The sequence below is a fragment of the Electrophorus electricus genome, chromosome 6, assembly GCF_013358815.1.
Source record: "Electrophorus electricus isolate fEleEle1 chromosome 6, fEleEle1.pri, whole genome shotgun sequence".
In the NCBI taxonomy this organism is placed as follows: Eukaryota; Metazoa; Chordata; class Actinopteri; order Gymnotiformes; family Gymnotidae; genus Electrophorus; species Electrophorus electricus.
In genome coordinates, this window is record NC_049540.1 from 13,165,799 (window position 1) to 13,188,298 (window position 22,500).

Here is a 22,500-nt window from a genome sequence, read left to right on the forward strand (position 1 = left end):
CAGCTTCTTTTATGTGTGTAAAAGAACGTCTAGCACAGGAGGGTGTAACCCAACATCCGGGGGTTGGCCTTTTGCAGGTTAACAGGCCAGTCTCATGCCTGTCCGGTGAGTGCCTATGCCAGCTGGTGCACCCTGGGACCCCAGGGTGTCGTTGACACCCCTAGCACTCCGAGAAGCCAGCCCCTCATCTGGACTTGGACGAATAAATGTGGGTTTCGCAGTCAGGCGATGGCCTGAGGGAACGAGGAAAATGCTCCGGTCTCCTCTATTCACCAGGACTCGGCATTCCTGGCTTTGTGGACCACCACCCCCACCCCCTGTTTCAAAGCCGGCTGGTATGCGGTATGCCATTCAGGTGTGCCCTGGGCCCTCTCCCTTTCGGCTTATAGTCGGAGAGGGAAAATGAGAAAAGCAAACATGCATGATTGTGTGTGTGTGTGTGCGTGTGTGTGCGTGCATGTGTGTATGCAGAGGTGCGTGCGTGCGCGCGCGTGTTTATTAAGATGTTCAGCACGAGGTGAGGAGTGATTGAGTGAGTGAGGAGTGATTGATGGAATTAGTTCAGGAATGGAGCCCAGATTGGATAGAGAGGTTTGAGGAGTGGAGTCACTGTGTGGGGGTGTGTCTGCACATCTCCGTTAAGCCAACACTTGTTGAATGTCTTTAGGTAAAACAGCTTTCCGATCTAATTAAAACCGGGTTTCAGATTTAATCTTATTGTATAACCGACTTTCCGGCTAAGGTCTTGCTATGTGATGCTCAAACTGGAGTCTTCATTACAGCTAAGCCCTCTGGTGTCTGTAGCCTTGAACTTTGACCTTGCACTTTGACCTACAGCCCATTGCCTATATTCACAGGTCACGGCTCAGAGGTCATGTCATGCCACTGAGAGAAGTGACTGTCGCAGCTCAAGGAAAGTAAAGGACGCAGAGGGATGATGCACAAAACGAATGAATGGATTTGTTGTCATCAAACAGAGCACAACAACATCAGATGTCTGTCCTTGAATAAAGAAAATAAAGAAGGAAAGAAGAACCTGGTTAAACTAATAAATAAAATAAACTCAAATCTGAAACAAAACAGAGTGCAGTGCTGGGCTCTGTTCTTACTGCGTGGAGCGCTCATAGCAAACGCGTGTAACTAAACGGCTGTAAATCCGCTGTGAGACACAGCTTGGAGATAAGAGAGAACTTCTTCAAGTAAGAGATGTGACACATGAATGAGTTCAAAGAGTTTGTGTGAGTGTGTGTGTGTTATCTGCTCTGTAACTGCTTTTTTAATAAATCAAGGTGCTTTATTACTGATGCACACACAGGCATACTGTACATGCGTGCACACACACACTTTCTTTCAAGTCACTTGGCTGGAATGCTGATTGATTGGAGTGTGTGTGTGTGTGTGTGTCTGCACGCGCACGTATGTGTGTTTCATTTTCTTTTTAGGTCCTGTCAGCGTGTTTAGAATTGACCGGCTTGCTCTGCACCTTTTTAAACATTAAACATCAATAATATGGAGCTCTGACATCTCCTGGGGCTCTTTCCACCTGTCTCGCCTCTTATCTTCTCTCTGCTTGCTGTCTCTCTCTCCACCTGTCTCACCTCTCTTATCTTCTCTGCTATCTATCTTGACTGCTGCTATCTGTATGCTGATTCTGTTGTACTTACGACGAGTGACAACTGTGATGACAGAGCTATGGTAGAGCTGCGGTAGAGCTGTGATGGTAGAGCTGCGGTAGAGCTGTGATGGTAGAGCTGCAGTAGAGCTGCAGTAGAGCTGTGATGGTAGAGCTGTGATGGTAGAGCTGCAGTAGAGCTGTGATGGTAGAGCTACGGTAGAGCTGTGATAGAGCTGTGATGGTAGAGCTGTGATGATAGAGCTACAGTAGAGCTGTGATGATAGAGCTGTGATAGAGCTATGATAGAGCTGCGATGGTAGAGCCGCAGTGGAGCTATGGTAGAGCTAAGGTAGAGCTGTGGTGGTAGAGCTATGGTAGAGCTGTGATAGAGCTATGGTAGTGCTGTGATGATAGAGCTGTGATGGTAGAGCTGCAGTAGAGCTACGGTAGAGCTGTGATGATAGAGCTATGGTAGAGCTGTGATGGTAGAGCTATGGTACAGCTGTGATTGTAGCGCTACAGTAGAGCTACGGTAGAGCTGTGATGATGGAGCTACGGTAGAGCTGCGGTACAGCTATGGTAGAGCTGCAGTAGATCTGTGATGATAGAGCTGCGGTAGAGCTACGGTAGAGCCGCAGCAGAGCTACGGTAGAGCTGTGATGGTAGAGCTACAGTAGAGCTACAGTAGAGCTGTGATGATGGAGCTACGGTAGAGCTGCGGTACAGCTATGGTAGAGCTTCCAGGCTCCCCTCCTACTTTAGTATAATTATTATAATTATTAGCATGAATGTTATTCATAATGTTAATCAATAATTTTACATTACTGTCTAAGCAAATCAACATAACCAGGAAAGGGCAAATACATAATGTATTTTCTTTTGTTCTTTTCTTATCAAAACAAAACAAATTATTACCAGGCAATAATCAACAATACTGACCAACCAAAGGGGTTGTCTCTTAGATGCTTGTATAATCAGTACACTCTTCTTTCCCAAGATGCAGAGTAGTTTCTCGTTATTACTGCAATCTAGAAACTCTCTCTCCTCTTTCGCTCTCTGCCAGTTTCAGCCCTTCTAATATGAAACACATCATCTATCCTGTCAGAACTATGATCCTCCACTTGAAGTTGCAATTTTTGCAGCTGACCTGATATCATTTGTGCTGTGCCTGTTAAAATGAGTCAAGCAGGCGAGATGCTGATCTCAGGTCAGGCACTGTAATGAATTGTGCCTGTAACCACAGTTTTAGCTGTTGCCACACTGCTCAACTGTTTCTGCAGTGAGAAACCACTGAGCGCAGTCACACACTCCAAAATAGCAGCGGTTTGTGTCTGTGAGTGTGGATGTGTGTGAGCGCTGCACATGAAGGACTGAATAAGTTGTCATGTTAGTTTGAAATCATGGAATGGCTTTCTTGCTGGCTATGTCAGAGATGGAGGGAAAGATGCCTCGTGTGCTGGACATTGTGATGTTAGTTCATTTACATTTACTCTAGGTCTGTGTGTGTCAGAGAAAGAGGGAGTGTGTGTGTGTGTGCGTGTGTGTGTGTGTGTGTGTGTGTGTGTGTGTGTGTGTGTGTGTGTGTGATTATGTACACCTGACAGCTAACTTTGACCTGAAAACTGCTCCTGTTATTTTATGTGAAGCTCTTACATCTGACGGCATTCACATTGCAGTGTCACATCCATCGCATGTAACAAGAAAAAGCCACAGCATGAGTTATTGTGTGTGTGTGTGTGTGTGTGAGAGAGAGACAGGAATCTGCCTCTAAATATACCTCAGCATGCCTTGCTGAGGGGACTGAGTGACATGTTGCCACTGAAAAACAGTTAAATTGCTGCTATTAAAATACCTCACCCCCCCACCCCCCAGTCTCTCGTTTCTCTGCGGCTGCTGTAGCTGCTAGAGTCCAGTGAGCCAGGTGTGGGCGGGATGTGGATAGATTTCCACCCCGAACTCAGATTTAAAACATCTCTGTTGTTAAAGAAAGGGAGTTTAAAAATAAAACTAAGCATACAACCCAGTTGTTTTTTTTGTTTTTTTTTTAGGCAGGTCCGTTTTTTGTTTGTTTGTTTGTTTGTTTGTTTTTTAATTGGTTGTTTTGTTTTGTTTTTGGTATGCCTCCTCAGCTGGCTCTGTGCTGACGTATCGATTAGCAATGGGCAGTCCGAGCTGTATCAGATGCGCTCGTAGTGAAAACGACACACAGGCTCCGGAAGCGCAAAGCTGAATCTTCCATTAATCCCACGAGAGACCATACGTTACGGTCTGTACCGACAGCGCGCACAGCAGACGAGGAGACGTATATTACTTCTGGTCTTTATATTGAGCCCTGGAGCCCTGGGTTGGAACTTTTACTATCAGCCGTATTATCTCTTTGATCCCACTGAAGCGCGCCGTTTGAAGGGCGTCCTGCCTTTTTTAATAGGCCGTGAAAATGCCTGCGTGCTGTCAGGCCAGGGCTTGCCCAGGCGAACCGAGAGAGGGCCTGAGATGAAGAGATGGAGGGTGGGGCGAGCGTGACGGGGGCGTGAATGACGGGGGCGAGCGTGACGGGGGCAAGCGTGACGCGGGCGTGAATGACGGGGCGAGCGTGACGGGGGCGAGCGTGACGGAGGCGAGCGTGACGTGGACGAGCGTGACGGGGGCGAGCGTGACGGAGGCGAGCGTGACGTGGGCGAGCGTGACGGGGGCGAGCGTGACGGGGGCTTGCATGACGCGGGCGTGAATGACGCGGGCGAGCATGACGCGGGCGAGCATGACGCGGGCGAGCGTGACGCGGGCGTGCGTGACGCGGGCGTGAATGACGCGGGCGAGCGTGACGCGGGCGTGCGTGACGCGGGCGTGAATGACGCGGGCGAGCGTGACGCGGGCGAGCGTGACGGGGGCGAGCATGACGGGGGCGTGCGTGACGCGGGCGTGAATGACGGGGGCGAGCGTGACGGGGGCGAGCGTGACGGGGGCGTGCGTGACGGGGGCGAGCGTGACGCGGGCGTGCATGACGCGGGCGTGAGTGACGGCGAGCGTGACGCGGGCGAGCGTGACGGGGGTGAGCGTGACGCGGGCGTGCATGACGCGGGCGTGAATGACAGGGGCGAGCGTGACGCGGGCGAGCGTGACGGGGGCGAGCGTGACGGGGGCGTGCGTGACGGGGGCGAGCGTGACGCGGGCGTGCATGACGCGGGCGTGAATGACGCGAGCGTGACGTGGGCGAGCGTGACGGGGGCGTGCGTGACGGGGGCGTGAATGACGCGAGCGTGACGGGGGCGTGCGTGACGGGGGCGTGCGTGACGGGGGCGTGAATGACGCGGGCGTGAATGACGCGAGCGTGACGGGGGCGTGCGTGACGGGGGCGTGAATGACGCGGGCGTGAATGACGCGAGCGTGACGGGGGCGTGCGTGACGTGGGCGAGCGTGACGGGGGCGAGCTGGAGGTGGGAAAGGGGAAGCGACAGACCGGAGCTCAGTGGCTCAGGTCTAGGGTTGGGCCGAGCGAGCTGTATTAAAAAAAACAAAAATTTTTTTAAACTTAACTGGACCATTTAGCTAAGGACACTGATCTCAGATCAGCAAAAATGGTGATTTATTAAGGAATTAGTTCTTGAAAGCAGAAATGCTATGGAATAGTTAAGAGTTATAGATCTTCTCTCTGGGTGAAAGACCAGGCTGTGGTGTATAGGGAATGTGTGTGTGTGTGTGTGTGTGTGTGCTTAAACCAGCATATAACACCCATGGCGGTATTTACTGAACTCGCCATGCCCAGGATTTGTGTATTTACTCACTGTCCTGATGACTAGGGTCACATAGCAAAGACGGCTCAGCCAGGTCTGGTACTGATCAGTGCTGGCCGCCATCCACACTAGCACAGCACAAGTACACCACGACGCGGCGTCAATCAGCCCAGATCTGAGATCTGCTGAGCTGAAATTGCGACAGCCTTTACCAATACAGGAGTGAGTCATGGGCCTCGGGAGTGAGCTAACAGGGTTTGATTTTATTCGTTTCTTGAAGAATTCGATGTGTTACTCATAACTCATAGTGAATTTAAGAGAGTGTGCGATGGGAGATGAGGTAATCAGTCACACACATTGGAAGACTGGAGCAGCGGCACAGCAGACTGTCAGTAGTGCGAGTGTGCACTACTTAACTTGAATGAATCCGAGCCTGAAAAATAGTGTGTGTTTAAATTGAACCCAGTTTAAAAGTGTGTGTTTAAAAGAACCCAGTTCAGTGCGAGTATGGATGGATGAGATCTGGCTTGTTTGGATTCCTCGCTGTGTATACACACACACAGACACACAGACATATTAAGGAAAGCACGACTATACACATAATCAAATAATGTGCTGATCAAGTCCACCCACATACAGACACACACTGCCAACTCCAGACGGCAGGAGTGATATCATTGGGTTAGCGGTGTAGGGTGGGCTTCAGCCACATCAAAGACTGAATTGCTCGTTTCTTGTTCCTATGACTCCATACGCACGCACACACAAACACTGAGCATGAACTCACAAACCTGCTGCAAATAGCAAGCCCGCGGAGAGAGCGCGAGGGAGAGAGAAAGAAGAGAGGAAAGAAAAGACAGAGACCATGAGAGAGAGAGAGAGAGAGAGGGGTAGCACACAGAGAGACAGGTGGCAGGTGAGAGGATGAGTGCTGTGGGCAGCAGCGGTGGACAGGGTGATGGTGAGGTCATTGCCAGGAGGCTGGGAAGGCGTGGCCCAAGGTCACGCCTCCTGTAGCGGGACCCGCCCGGTCGGTGTCTCCTGCTCTTTCTTTTGGACGATCAGGTGCCGTTCGCTCAGCATCCATGCATGGAGCGGTTTCTAGAACATCGGGACAGACGTGCTCTGACACTGCCACGATCTGTGGGACTTAAAGAACTCGGGCCGTGTATGGCACGCTGGCGCGCCGGGCAAAATGTGACAACGTGACACGTTCGAAAACTTTGGCTTGGTCAGCAAAGAATGGGGCACTCACGCACGACCTAGAAAATGTTCGATTTGATAGCTGAGGAGTACATCTGGTTCTTTTTTTACCTCTAGTGCCCATGATGTTTGGCTAGCAGGCGATGATGACCTGACGTCCTCATCGGTGCACCTTGTGACTTTAAACTCAAGTATAGGCCCTTTAATGCTGATCTGAGACCAGTTTATTTTGTTTCTGCTATGACTGGGATCGGGGTTGGCACCTGTTTTGTCACGTTGCCTCATGTGAACAGGCCCTACTGGCACTACAAGCTAAACTGTAGGTTTTTGCGAGAGAATTCAGTCTCTGGGATCTTGAAGCATTTACAATATGAGTTGTACAACCTTTTTACTTCTTGTGATTTATTTTTTTGCTTCAGTCCGATGTTCAGACTATCTCAAGGGTAACCTACCAATGCCAGAGCATTAAAATGGAGTCTCGGTGCCACTTGTGCGTTGACAATGGACTGCTATTCACCACTGGTCAATGTTCCTTTACTTCGAGTGATGCCTCAGAGACGCGTGGGAGAATGGTAGTAACAGCAAGCGACCGGGAGCTCTGTGGTAGTGTTTACTCTCAGCCCCAGTCACACACAGAGATGTGCAGAGAGGCTCATACAAAACATTGTTTATGTGGATCAAGTGGGCTAAAGCCTTCCAAGAGGCAGAACTGCAACAGCCCTTCTTGAAATGGGGCGGGGGGTGGGGGGTTTGGCAAGCAGAAGTCATGCTAGCATTTTGGCTGCTTGGAATATAATGAGTTGCACGCACGCAGGCACGTGAACGCACACACGGGTGGCCCTGGGTCTCTCTCTCTCTCTCTCTCTCTCTCTCTCTCTCTCTCTCTCTCTCTCTCTCTCTCTCTCTCTCTCTCTTTCACTGTCTTTCCCTCCCTCTCTCTCTTTGGTTGTGTGTTTCTCTGAAAATGTTTTTCTGGTGGTAGCAAGCGGAGGCATGTGAAGCAGGCTTTTGAAGCAGGCCTGGAGCTTATACATGTTTGTACACACACACACACACACACACACACACACACACACAGAGAGAGAGAGAGAGAGAGAGAGAGAGAGAGAGAGAGAGAGAGAGAGAGAGAGAGAGAGAGAGAGAGAGAGAGAGAGAGAGAGAGAGAGAGAGAGAGAGAGAGAGAGAGAGAGAGAGAGAGAGAGAGAGAGAGAGAGAGAGAGAGAAGAGGGGTTTTAGGATGCCTTACAGGAGATTAAGTTGAACCTTATTATAAAATAGACATTTTCCTCATTCTCCTTCATACCAGTCTCCCTGTTGTACTCTCTCTCTCTCTCTCTCTCTCTCTCTCTCTGTCATTCTGTCACTCTCTCTCCCTTTCTTTCTCCCTCTCCCTCACAAGTCTAGGCAAATTCTCCCACAATCCTCCTTCAAATATAGAAAACAGTGCCATCATCCCGGCAACCCTTCATCACTCTGCAAGCGTTCAGAACCTTCCAGCGGTGCCACTGGTCCCAGGACCAAGGAGCCCGGTGGGGCATGTGCTGGGAGCAGCATCACATCGTCGATGTGCAGAGACACCGAAAAACTGATTTGGGGTCAGTGAAAGAAAGGCAGCGTGACCTATGGGAAGCCGCGAGCCAGAGCGTTTCAGTGGGGGTCGGTCTTGTCGTGTGGCCGTCGTACGGGATGGGGGCGGGGCCTCTGTACCTGTGGTACTGGCTGCACAGCGAGTGGTTTACGGGACTACAAGCTGGCAAGCGCCGCTGCAAGCGCCGCCTTGCTGAGAGGGATCCGACAGCACTCGCTGGCACGGTTTCACCTCCGTCACGGTTTCACCTCCGTCACCCGGCCTTAGCTGGGGCTGCGAACCGGAGGAGGATGCGTGCAGGTAACAGAGCGGCAGCCGTGGCAAACTCACGGGGGCGGAGTCAGCATGGGCAGGAGAAACAACAGGATGTCCAAGCAGAGCATTATCTGTCACCAAACGAAAATCAGCACAGGAAACCTGGCCGATTAACTCTCAGCACCAGCTTACTGCACCGAAAGGCCGCACGTGCGCGTGGGCCTACGCGCGTGTGTCTTGACAGTTTTCCGTCAGTGGCAATACAATTTCACATTGAAAGGTAGTTTTTCTGATAATTTAGCTAAGGGAGATGACGCCAGTGTACAGTGCATACCTCATTATTTTGTTGTACGGAAGTTCTCAGTCCAGTCCTTGTGGACCACCATCCAGTCCAAGTATTTACTCTGCTCCACCTGCCAGCAGTCCTTGGCCAGATAAGTTCTCTGTAGCCTCGCCTGCCTGATTCAGGAGTGTAAATTGGGACAGAACAAAAGCCGGATGTGGACCGGATCGAACACATCTGTTGTAGTGAGCCTTCAACTTGCTGCCATTTCACCATAGCGTACAGTATAGTAATATTTTAAAAAGCCACTTCCTGGCATTTCTCAAGCCTTCAGAAGCCTTACCTGAAGTCCAGTCCACATGTTACTGTTTTCCCCTCTCTGCCAGAGCCATTAAAAATGCTGTGTAGAGACCCACTGGGGCCAGACCTAGGAAAGACTGACATAAGGCTGACATAAGGCTGACATATGGCTGACATAAGGCTGACATATGGCTGACATAAGGCTGACATATGGCTGACATAAGGCTGACATATGGCTGACATAAGGCTGACATATGGCTGACATAAGGCTGACATAAGGCTGACATATGGCTGACATAAGGCTGACAATGCAGATCATAAGGCCGACATAAAGCTAATCATGTGCTTGTCATGCTGCCAGCGCTGCGCGTGGCAAGATGGCAGGTATGAGCAGTTCCGCAAGGAGACGGGGAATGGCGTTCTGCGGTCTGGAAGAAAGATCTCCAGGAAGAACAAGCTTTTGGGAGAGGTGTGTTGAGGAGGTCATTGTTGGTCAAACATTCCGTCTTCCTAGATAATGGGATGAATGAAAGAGGGGTTTGGGGAGAAACGAAGAACAGAAAGAAAGCAGGAGTTCAGCTGTGCCATTTCAATGGGCTTGTTTTCATTCCAGGCCTCAGACATGTCAGCGTGTACACGGGGCTTCTGTTACTCTGAGAAAAACCAAACGTGAATTGTGCTCAGTTGCCAGTGTAGCCACTAAAGGAAAAGTATTAAAAATGAAGCTTACGTAGACCTATTTGTACTTCAAGGACCGTGTACTTGAGTCGGAGTAAAAGTAGACTTCTGAACCACTGATTTATTTTGAACATTTTTTTAATATTTGAAAGTATTTTTTTTTTAAGTATTTACAAGGCATTAAAAGAATTGACTGCTCAAGTGGAAGATTTGTGCTGTCCAGCCGTGTGGTTGTAGTGTTTCACATACTGATCTGGAATCAGTAAACTTGGAGGATTCAAACGAAAAAAACTGATTCTGGGTTTGAAGCTGTACAAATTCAGTTCAGATGAAGCTTGGCTATTCAGTTGCAGTCACTAAATTATATGTGAAATATGTGAAAGTATGTGAATAAAAATATACGTTATTTATAAAAGTGCATAGTCATATTATTTCGAGTTCTTGTGTTCGTGCACACCTGTGTGTGAGTATGTGTGCGGGAGGTCTGGCCCTGATCTCAATGCTCCCTGCCTTTATCAGCTCTGTCGCCAACGGCAACGCTTTGATGTCTGTTTAAGTACTGATAGCCTATCAGATGACTGTGGCCTTTTTCTGTCGCCTTGCACTTTGCATTTCAAATCTGTGCCAGACGTAGAGGGTGGGAGAGAGCGTGAGAGAGAGACAGAGTGAGAGCGAGAAAGGCAGCACAAACAGGTGCAAGGAGAAAGTATGTGTGGGAGAAAGCGAGTATAAGAAAGTAAAAGTGAGAGAAAAAGCAAAACCAGGTGTGAGACAGTGAGAGAAAGAAGAGAAAGAAAACCAAAAGGAGTAGAGAGTGATTGGAAAATGTGGAAAGGTTTTGGAGTGCTAAATGGATTGGAGGCAACTTGTTCTTTAATTCATTTTTTTAGCCTTTGTCTGTCTTTCCTTGTCTCACACACGCCTGGTCGGGGCCTTTCGGGGCGGCGTTTACTTGTCTCGACACACCTGTATTTCCCTCCTCCTCTTTCCCCACATCAAACACGCAGCCTTTAATCTCTGGCACCGCCTCTTCCTGCTTGAGGCGCCCAATCAGGTATTAGTAGGCCAGCAACACACACACACACACACACACTAAGCACACACCAAGCGCATTGAAAGACGCCGCAATTAATTTGCCGTTCAATAAAAACCTCTGGATGACTCCTGAAGCTGAATGAGGATGACATACCGGGTTCTGCCACCCGGACGAGCCTGTTCCTTTACTCTCCGCTGCACATGTGAAGAGCCATGCAGTGACATTTGGCATGAACCCGACCCATTAAAGTTTGCAGTCAGTGCCAGAAGCGATTGTGCGTTTGTCATTTCCCATAGACATTCTCACATTCTCATCTGTTATGTCCTTAAACCCCATTAAACTCCTGAATATGTTTACTGTTTACTCTGTGTTCCTAATAGAAGGTAGTTCTATCTGTATTTATCCAATATATACATTTGTGTGTGTGTGTGTGTGTGTGTGTGTGTGTGTGTGTGTGTGGGCGGTGGGGGGTGAGTATGTTGTTGCATGTGTGAAAGGAAGAGGCAGAGAGACCATGCATGTTGGCTGTGTTTCTTATCGAGAGTTGTGGCGTACGTAGTTCGCGTTCTGGATGGGTGTTGTGCGGGCGTGGGCATGTGTTTGCGCGTGTGTGTAGGTCTGTGGACAAGCTCAGCAGGGCTAACAGGGAAATGACAGACTTGCAGGACTGTTTCCTGCTTTTGGAGGGGCCTAGTTGCCCGGCAGTCGTGCACCCTGTTATTACGCCCGTTAACATGCCCTCCCACCCAGCCAAGGCCAGTGTCAGGCAGCCAGACCCAGCCAAGGCTCTGCTTCTGCTCCAGGAGCCAGAGCCTACAGATATTCCCACTATACAGAGGGCAGACAACATACTGGTTTATGAACATCAGCTTTCCAGCCTGGACAGGAGTTGGGAGGAGGTATAACAGAAGTTGAAGCACTTACAAAACCAGCAGTACAAACTTGGCAGCTGGCTTCAGAGTACCCGGAAAAACAACCGACAAGCCAAATGAGCCAGTGAGCAAGAGGAAGGATATTCTAATGACTTCCCAACAATTTAGAGCAGGCTGTTCGCACCCGCTTCAAACATCTCCGTTCGTCTGGTTAGTGTGGAAGCCATGATGTATACTATTTTTAGGAAAAATAAAAATCAAGTGTCGTAATGTCATGCACACAGACATGTGTGCCCTCCGCTATGTGAATGGGTTGTTTTAAATCAACGGATCATCGGGGGGGGGGGGGGGTTAGAGAGAATACTTTTTCCATCTGTGATCGTCCGTGCCCCGTGGCCTCCTGTAGCTGTTTGATGAGTTTTTGGCGTGGAGGTGTGTTGCCAGGTGCTGGATGTTAAAGAAACCCAGAGGGGACGTGCAGGCAGAAGCGCTCTGCTGTACCGATCCTTACTCCTGCTCCTCGTCAGATCTGCCCTTACGAAATCGTGGCTAGTGAAGCGAGAGGTTGTTGCCAATGGTTACGGGATCATAACGATGAAATTTGCCTTATTTGCCTTATCACTGCAACCTAACTGTGCCATGGCGAATTATACTGAATTATGTTGCGTTCGTGTAGTTATCCCCCGTGTTGAACAAATCTTCCGACCACCGTCATCCCGCCCTTCGTGCTCTGTTCATCGTCTGTAATGTTATACTGACATTGCTGTGCGTTACTACTGCGATGTTAATAATTGTGGAAATCGCGTATGGAGTAAGGCGGTTGGTGTGGTAACGTAAAGGCATTGCGTGTGTTTATCTTGGAGTCAAGCATACCTCTAAAATCTGCTGTTGGTAGCCCCACGGCCACATTAAAGTAATGCTATAGATTATTATTTGGTTTGGTTCTTGACAATGTTTCTGTGGCTCCATCACTGTGTCAAACAGCGATGTGGTTGTGTCCTTAAAAGTCCCCCCCCCCCCTTTGTAGGGTGTGTATGCGGTCCCTCATTTTGCTCATTTTGTGGGGTAAAATGACCCTATGAGGAGAGCAAAACAAGAGAATTCTGGCATTTTTGTCCTTTTACTCGAAACGCCGCTTTAAAAAAAAAAGAAAAGAAAAAAAAGGAAACGAGCCAAAATAATAATAGTCCCCCTTTGAGATCCCTGGCGTCTATAATCCAAAACCTTTTCAGGCCGTTTCCATGACACCCCCCCCCCCCCCCCTAATAAAAAAAAGCGGGAGGAAAAATCAGAAGCTTTTTATTAGCCAAGAATGGATGAGGAAGGGATAGTGGACAGTAAGTGCATACAGTGGGAGGAAGTCAGTGAGTGTCTGCGTGTTAGTCATGGATTAACTCTCTCCCTCTCCCTCTCTGTTGCCCTGTCAGCTGTTTGAGGTGTTAAAGGGCCAGGTCCGTTAAGGCCATTGTATACTCATTAACTGGTGATTAATGCCGTTGCTGAGTACGCGTTTCACCAACATCGCGTGTGCGTGTGCGTGCACTGCACATTTGTGTTTCACTAGAACTGTTTGGGTGGTTGTATAGAGTTTGGACTCGAGCCTCTGCACACATGGGCTTTTTCAGAAATGCCAGTTTCACGTAAGAGTGAGGACGGGAGGTGCAGGGGTCCCGGTGTGACAAAGCTCCGCACTTACCCACACGAACACACACACATTCCAACACACAAGGTCAGTTGTGGTGAAGGTGGGAGGTGGGGTTGCATAATTACCGGACTTTAACCTAGCATACTGTAACGGCGTGTAGTCGCGCTGCCATCTACTGGCAACTATGATATCTAAACTTTGAGAAATGTTAGTTTAATTCCCAGCCGCGGCGTTCCCGAACCCCCCCCCCCCCCCCCCCCCCCCCCGTCTCACTCTCTCCCTCGCCTTCTACCTCAGGCTCGCCTGGCTCTGCAGAGGGGGGCTCAGGCTGTCATTTTTGATATCACTGATGATGCCAGTGCTGCTCATGAGGTAAGTGTGTGTAGTGTGTGTGTGTGTGTGTGTGTGTGTGTGTGTGTGTGTGTGTGTGCGCACACGTGTGCCAAAAGTAGCAAAGACTAAGGAATAAGGGTGAAAGGGGAAAAAAAAGGTCTGTAAATACATTGATATTTCCTTGAAATGTTTGAAATACTGACCCAGTCTCTCCTGTCTCCGCACACACACACACACACACACACACACACACACACACACACACACACACACACACAGCTGCGTGATTCCAGCTCCCTCCCGCGGCCCGTGGTGCTGGTGAAAGCAGTGGATGCTGAGGAGCTCATGGGACTTGTTAATAAGAATGAGGAGGCCATGGTTCATATTGACATGATAGAGCCCCACAAATGGGTGAGAGAACACACACATACACACACACGCGCGTGCGCGCGCGCGCATTTCATTACCAATGCTTATTTCTCGGCCTGTCTGTCTTGCTAGCCCCACTACGACGTGGGCATTCTGTTGACGGTTGTGATGGTCATGCTGGCCATCATCACGATCTTCACCTTCCGCTCCCGATGCAGGTCCAACAGAACTTGGGTGAGACACACTTTCCCTTCACTAATCACGCGCACACCTTGGAAACCTCAGGAGTTCCCAGACTCGGGAAGGATCAATCCATTTGGGCGGACCAGCTCATAACCAGCCCGTGTTTATTACATTATGTTTGCTCCAGGTAGCCAGAGCAGTATTGGTGTGTGATGCAGTGATATCCTTAAAGGTAAATGACGCACGAGCAGATGTGCGAGTGGTCAGCATGAAGGTTTGGCGGGTCTGTCTGTAGTAGCGTAAGGAAGAGGGAGGGCCAGAGGGTGAGCACCGTCCGGACGGCTTCCTGAGACACTGCGTTCCACCCACATCATCGTCACAAACCGGAGCAAATGGGGTCAACACCTCCGATTATTGGAAAACTTTGACCTGGGGCCCCAGGCTCTGCATCCTTCAGTACAGAAAGCCGACCAAGACCTTAATCTAGATTTAGCGTGCGTGCACACACACGCGCGAGTGCCCCGGCCGAAAGAGCCAGGGGCACTCCTCGTTTCCTGGCTTGACGGCTCTCCGCTTCCCTCCCCAGGACTCCGTGCACCAGCAGACCATGCGGGCGATCAGCCGGCTGGAGACACGCACGTACAGCTCCCAGGGCTGCCCAGGGGGCACGCAGCGGACGCGTGGGGGCCGGGCATCCGCCTGCAGCTCCAACTCCAGCCCCGTCTGCGCCATCTGCCTCGAGGAGTTCCTGGACGGACAGGTGAGGGGAGTTGTGGGTGACCAGAAGGAACACGAGTTTGGAACACTTAGAAAGAAATCCTTCTGTGAACCCATTTCCATGCTAAGAGGTTAAAAGAATGCTTCCTTTACACGTGCTAATAAGTGACGAGTATTTCCTGGTCAGAAGGCGTGCTTGGCCGTGCTGTGGTGTCCATGGTAACGCTTTCTCTTCGTTTGCACCTAAGGACCTAAGGATCATCTCATGCATGCACGAGTTCCATCGGGAATGTGTGGACCCCTGGCTGCTCCAGCATCGGACCTGCCCCCTCTGCATGCACAACATCATGGGTAAAGCCCCGGGCCCCACTCACCCACCGGCTACGTAGACTAATGAAACTGTCACTGATCATTCCATCCTGTGGGACTGCCCGATACACTCTGTGGTGTACTGTACTGTATATGACATGGCAAGTCAATGATAAGAATGGGTGGCACGCCAAAAAAAGCGCGGGTCAGAATAGCGCGACCCGATTTCTACTAGCGTGTGTTTGAATAAACAGGGCCAGGTGGCCAGGCATTACATAATATCCAAGACATTGTGTTTTGTCCAGTGCCTTTTTTTTCATAACCACTAACGTCGTCGGTGTTTTTTGGCGCTCCTTATAATACTGCATATTATATGCAGTATTTGTATTGGTGAATTTGTTTGGTACGTGGTAAAATCCAACTTGCGCCAGAACTGACGTAAACCAGAGTCTCTGTATCCGTCTGCTGGTCCTCCCTTTTTCCTCCTAACCAGAGTCTCTGGCTGTTACAGGCGCTGAGCTGAATGGCCGCCAGTCGCAGCGAGGCCGACTACAGCCTCCCCCGGAGCACAGTCAGGCCTTTCTGCACGCCCACCACTACTCTCCATCTCACCCCTACTCCCAGCACTCTGTGCCCTTCCCCATGCGGCCCCATTACCCGCGCGGCCCGTCCGGGCCGTACCCCCAGCTGGGCCACTACAGCGGTTCCCCTCCCCTCCGCTGCCTGACCGGGAGGCCCCTGGGCGCAGCCTGCAGCTACCACCTCGCCCCGGACGGGCACCGCAGCCGGGCTCACCGGGTGTCCGGAGGCCACAGTTGCCGCGGCGCGGGGCACCCCTGCCCGGCTCCGCGCCACTCCTGCCACCGCTGCCCCGCCCCCAACGGCAGGGCCCCAGGCAGCCGGCCCCACCACGCCTCAAACCCCGCCTCCCACCACCACCACCACCACCCGGGCCGCGGGGGGGGCGGGGCCGCGCAGGGTCGGCAGGACGACGGCAGCTGCTCGGGGGGGAGTTATCGCACGGAGCGCAGCGGCTACTTCCCCGACGGGCCTGCCAGCGACTCGAGCTCGGGCCCGTGTCACGGCTCGTCCAGCGACTCGGTGCTCAACTGCACGGACGTGAGCCTTCAGGGAGTCTACGGGAGCTGGTCCACGTTCCGCAGCTCGCTCAGCAGCGAGTTCGACCCGTTCGTGTACTGCGCTGCCGGCCACGACAGCCTGGAGGGTCCGGGCGCCACACCCAGGCCCCGCTCCTTGGACTCGGGCGTCAACCACATGGGAGGCGGGGCCGTGGGCGGGGCTCTCTGCCCCGAGGAAGCGGTGCTGCAGCAGCCTGTGTTCAGCCACGTGCATTTCCACAGACACAGACACCACTATTACGAGGAGGCCGAGGCGGGCCACAGGCTTGGGCGGGCCTCTGACGATGAGCAGGGGAGTGGCGGGGCGGGGAGCTTGGCCGGCGCAGCTACTGCTAACGATTCCCCCGCGGGCAGGGCGAAGCACACCTCCTGCCACTGCCCCAAACTGGACCTCACGGACAGGCTGAGCCCCAAAGGGCCGGAGGAGCGGGATCCGGACCCGCAGTCGGCCGCGGCCCCCTCCGCGCCGGCCTCCGGCTCGGCCTTGGCCTCCCCGTCGACGACATGCTGCCGTCAGGGCCCCGGGTGGCCGCACCGGCATAAGACGGTCGGCTGCGGCCAGGACGCGCCCTCGGGGCCCCCGCTGGCCGTGCACTTCCACCAGAGTGTGGACCTGCAGGACGATTGTAGCATCCACATCCACTATGGGCAGGGGACTGGGGGCTACTGCTGCCCGCCACCCCCGGACATGGCCCCAACCCTGCTCCCCGTTCCCCTCATCCTGGACTCGGGCGGCCTGGGCGACTGGCCCTGCTGTGGGGGGGTGCACAGGGGGTGGCAGAAGCGGGTGCAGCAGGCCTGTTCCGAGCCCCAGCTCCAGGGCCCGGGAATCCCATTGGACAGAAAGCTGTGCAGGGCCCACCACAGCCCTGGGCACGAGCTGCCCATGGACATCTGTCTTTACTGCCAAACTGTTCGCAATAATCAGGGTGAGTACACCTACGTTCAAAGCCCACACAGTAAGCCTCTGTGCATGTGTTACCCAGCGTAGTTTTTCATCTTAGATGAAAAGGAGTCCGTGCCCGTCTAGGGCTGGTACGATATATTGTTTGTTGATGTCACTGTGAGCATTATGACCAATTCCTGATGCATGTGATGATGTTCTGAGGTTGTTTTCATAAATCAAGGTATTAGTGTGATACAACAAACAATTGGAGTCAACGTGATGCCTTAACCATCTCAGATTAAGGCTCACCAGCGTTTTTAGTTTAATACCGCAAAAGGCATATTACAATATGCAGGATACAGCAAAAATAATTGCAATGTGATATTTTGTCTATATCATGAAGCGCTTTAACTGTACTACCAAACCTCAGTACACAACCATCAGAATGAGGGGAATGTATTTGTTTATCCAGTTGCTACGTTCCTTTAAAATAGAGTATTATCTTTGTGCAAGAATTCAATTAAGTGTAACCATCTGCAATGCAGCTGTAATGCATGTACAAGGTTTTGTAATGCATATTCAAAGTAATGCACAATTTAAAGTTTTGAGAAAATCCAAATCTTTGGTTTGAGAATGAAAGGTGATTTTAAAAAGACCTCTCACAGACTTCCGACGGGCATAATATTCGGGTCAGGAAAAGATCATCACAAGCATCAGTTTAGTGATATCATGTTCCCAGGTTATTCTGTAAAATACTAATAAGTAAATTAGTGCTCTTGCTTAAAATTGGAACTATAAAATGTTATTTACAAACAATCTTGACAAGTAGACTGTTGCCCCTGGTTACCTTTATTCCTACACTCACCAAAGAAGCAGGACCAACTTCCCTGATGTGACATTTTATTCTCGGATTAACAGATATAAGGTGTCCATGTCACATGTGGTGAATCCATGTTCATTTTAAACCAGAGCACATTCATGAAGAGTTGACAAAGATGGAGGCCATTTTGAAATTATGTCTCATGGAAGTTCATGGAGGTCGTTTTTGTAATTCTAAAACCAAGCATTTGCCAGATAAACACTGCAAAACCATTTTTAAGTTATTTGTAATCCTAGAAATCTTTTTGAGGTCTAGTGCTGGAATATTCCTTTAATATAAATATAATAGGTATATATTATATTTAAACCTAATATAATAGGTTTAAATATAAATGTTTTATAAGTGACCAGATGCCTTCTTGTTTAAGAGATTTTATTCTGAGACCTGTGTGTGTGTGTGTGTGTGTGTGTGTGTGTGTGTGTGTGTGTGTGTGTGTGTGTGTCAACAGGATCAGAAGAAGAGTCTGGTGTTTGAGAACTCTCCATCCCCAAACCTCACGCTGCTATACAGAGAGTACGAATGAACAATACGTGCTGGCTGTCCCTCTGAATTTCTCTCTCTCTCTCTCTCTCTCTCTCTCTCTCTCTCTCTCTCTCTCTCTCCATTTCTCTTTCACAGTCTTTTGAATAATTCCACATCTCCATTCAGGCCTCATTTTGCAGAATCCATCAGTTCCCAAAGTTGTTTCTTCAAAGCCAGAATTGTAAGCCTGTAATTATTCTGAATTGGGCGGTTAGTGAAGTCTGTCTGAGCAAGAGATTCTGACCACCATCTCAATTCCACTGGTCATAATTAATAGCAATGGTTCTCTCCAAATACTCTATATTGGGTATAATATGAAGATTGGGCCCAGCAAAATCTTATCACCAATATCTTCTTTTCTGTGATATTTTAACATATGTTAGTCTGTGAACTGAAGAGGGTGTGAACCACAAAAGTGATTTGTTAAGTGATTTGTTTGCATCATTGTGTTTTGTTTTTCCCATGCAAACTCTTCAACCTTCGTTCAAAACCCAAGTCCAAAAATCCCTCAGTTACCTCCACGCATCGCAGATGCCACAGATGTTCTTAGCTGAGGCATTCCCATACCCATACCATACTGTTGAGAGTCTTTTTGACCCCCACCCCCCCGCCCCATTCTGGGAGTTTACCAGCACTGTAGTTTGTGTGATGACACACTAGTTATCTCTTCTGGTCATAACAGTATTTGATGTTGGTGATAAAGTGAAGAAGAAGAATGCCTTTTGTTCTTATGTGCAGCCATTTGTGGTCAAACAGTGCTCCACACCCCCATATGACTTAATATCCTTGAAATCAAATTAGAACCAGCAGCTCATGTGTTCCAAAATGCCCTTAGAAAATGCTTGACCCTGTTACTCTTGTGATCTTATCTGTGTGCCTGCCTGGCCCCAGCGTCCATGGTCATGATGTCATCCTAAGAAGTGATGTAATGCGTTGGGCTGTGTTCAGTGTTTAGAACTACGGCTCATGGATAAGTGTGGTCTCTCTCTCTCTATCTGTGTCTCACTGTCTCTCTCTTTCGGCCTCTCACGCTCGGACTTCCTCTCCCTCTCTCGCCAGCCTTCGGCCTACCTCAGATAACCAATCAGAAAAGTCCTGTTTATAAGATGGTACTTCAAAGATTCTTGCCTGGCAGCCTCTCTGTGGTGTACTGATAAACGGTAACCCAGAAGAGAGAGGTTTATATAATCTGTCCTCGCGGACTGTTCAGAGGTCCTCAAGGTTTAGGGTCTTGTGCTCGTTAATTCGAGAAAGGCAGCTGTCGTTTGTGTCGTGGTTTGTTTTTTTTTGTTCGCATCTTTTGTGTCGAATTTGTTTTCTTGGTTCATGCAAAGCAAACTGACTGAAAATGTTGGAGCATTAGGGATATGGCAGACATTTGTGAAGCTGTTTCTGCTTTGGTCATTTTTCCACATTGGCTCCCAATATTTTTGTCATGTGCTCATGATAATCGAGCTGAGGAAGGACTACATATCCCATAAGTACATGCTTTCACCTCTGACCCTTTGCCTCATTTAATGAACCTTTCGATTATCCATAAGGACGTGGTCATGTCAGAAACAGTCGCCAGCGTACAAGCTTACTGGAGGTGTCTCTTGTCCAGATTACTACTACATGATGCCTATTGCAAGATGTTTGTCTTCATACACACCATGTCCGTTCTTCATGTTGAAATGAGGAGAGGAAAGACGCGTCCATAAACTAATAACACATACTTATTGGCCTAAATACTGTATTCAGTAATATATATATAAAACAGTGTGTTTTATTTACAAGTTGGAATATCCCAACAACATGTTGCGATACCTATCCATGTTCATATGGGTAGCTAAACAGGGGGTGTTGTCTTTTGTGCTCAGAATTTAAGAAACCCCAAAAAAGAACAATAAAACACTTGAAATTGACAAAAATTTAATCCTAATTTGAATATCTTTCAAAAAGGGTGTTTTCATTATACATGTGTGGTTCTAACTTGGCATTCCAGCCTTACTTCATGAATTCAGGGTTTTACATTCTAAGGTTGAAGTTTTTTGGTCCTTTAACATTTTATTTATAGAACACCAGGGTTAAAAACTTTTTTTTTTTTTTTTTTTTTAAAGATGGAAAAATAAGGCCATATAAAGTTTATTGGTGCCTTTTTAAATTCACAATTGTGTAGAATCTAAGTTAAACCTTAACTGAAAACCTTCAGACACCCAGAGTAAACCACTATTTATCCTAACCTGTAAATGTCTGCTGAGAACGCCAAGGCAGTGACTCAAAACAAAACAAAATGCAAACGAATGATAAGGAAAACGATTGAGGTTCGTGTGATGTGAGTCGGTCGACTGTCTTATGCACTCATACTTTAGTTACCATAGGCTTGCCTAATAAGAGATCTGCTTTGCACTTCTGTGTTGCTTTTTATTTCAATTGATCTCTGCTGATACTTTATTTAGAGACTTTTGTCTTAAAATGACAATTACCCAAGCAGCACTTTGGTGTAGGACACAAACATGTCAAAGATGATTTAAGAGTGGAACCTGAAGCCAAACAAGCTAAGCGTTATGTAGCTACCGTTACCAGCAAACATCTGGGAAATCAAAAACTATCACTGAACAGTAAAGGTGTTTTGGTTGTATTTTGTTTATTTTATTTTATTTTAAAATTTTCATTATTTGCCTTTTTTTTCAATGCCAGATGAGCTGAAACTGCCTTTGTAATAGAGCAAACTTCCTCCAGAAACTGAAGGGGTATGCCAGTATATTTTCAATATTTTGTGTAAAAAAAAAAAAGTTTTAAAAAGAAATGAAAAAAGTAAAAAAAAAAACAATAAGATAAAGTGTTGTATTTTATATATCATAGACATTTTTATATATAATAAAAACATTTCAATATGATAATGTCGCTAATATATTTATTTACTAATATATTTATCCATTTTTGTCCAGGTTTGAGAAAATGAAAAATGTTATTTTCCCATTTTTGGAATTTTATCTTTATGAAACTTACAACTGGCATCATAGATGTATCAACCTGGAATCATTCCAATTATATACAAATAAATTATTTTGAAATAAAAAAATATATTGTTGCTGTTGTTGATTTGATCTGCTTTGCACGTTCTTGACACGTCATTTAGAGGTTGCATGTGCTCAGGAAACCCTGTGTAGCACATGCACACTCATCACACAGTAATTTGAGTTGTAACTAACACGACTCTAATAGTGTAGCACCGCAGGCTGTTGAGTCCGGGGGTTGGGGCAAGCCTGAGAACTCTACTCTGAAGTATCTGCCAAGCGTGGCTCTCTCAAGCAGTGCGCGGGCCCCAAGCAGGCGTTGTTGCTGAGTTGCAGCCTGTGGCAGGACGCCTGAGTGATGTATGAGCAAATATACAAGTGGTCTTTTAGCTCAAGAGCTTGAACATGACTAGCCTGTGCAAACAGTAGTGGGGGGGCTTGGATGGGGGGCTGCGCAGGAGACTGCCCCCTTTTCACCCGCCCTTTGGGTCTGTCCTACTGCCAGACCTCTGCAGGTCCTGCCAAGCTCCTCTGTTTACATCTGACCCAACTGTTCAGGACAGCATGTCTCACAAACTGACCTGTTCAAGTAAATACAAGCCAGTGCCAAATTGAACAACGGTCGGTGTCTCTCCTAAACTAAAGTGCGCTGCCCGAATACTGCCCCAACAAAAACTGGTGTGTGTGTCCATGTTGACACGTAAAGCAAAAGAATGCCTGTGCTCAAGCCTGTTTAGTTTCAAACTCAAATGTTTTTTTTTTTACTGGGGAATAAAACAATCAGTGACAGTGATATGTAGCACTTTTTGGAACAGTGGCTTTATTGACTTATAGTTTCAGTTCTTGTATAACTCAATAAATGTAGGACGTTTGTAAAGTTAAAAATGTGTGAACTGGACACTATCTGAGGTAAACAGTGCTTGGGTAAATGCTGCAAGGTATTCTATCATCACTGCA

The 22,500-nt window shown here is 48.6% G+C and overlaps 1 protein-coding gene across 2 annotated transcripts in view; it reads left to right on the forward strand.

The window, feature by feature from the left end:
* The window catches only part of LOC113577571 (E3 ubiquitin-protein ligase RNF43), a 65,419-nt gene extending 44,227 nt beyond the window's left edge, over positions 1–21,192 (forward strand). For both annotated transcript variants that reach the window (XM_035527277.1, XM_035527278.1), the window contains exons 3-9: positions 13,504–13,578; positions 13,819–13,950; positions 14,041–14,142; positions 14,678–14,851; positions 15,057–15,159; positions 15,629–17,185; positions 18,471–21,192. In XM_035527277.1, coding sequence (XP_035383170.1) covers positions 13,504–13,578; positions 13,819–13,950; positions 14,041–14,142; positions 14,678–14,851; positions 15,057–15,159; positions 15,629–17,185; positions 18,471–18,496 — 2,169 coding nt within the window. In that variant the 3' untranslated portion in view covers positions 18,497–21,192. The remainder of the gene's footprint in view (positions 1–13,503; positions 13,579–13,818; positions 13,951–14,040; positions 14,143–14,677; positions 14,852–15,056; positions 15,160–15,628; positions 17,186–18,470) is intronic.
* Positions 21,193–22,500: the final 1,308 nt, after the last annotated feature.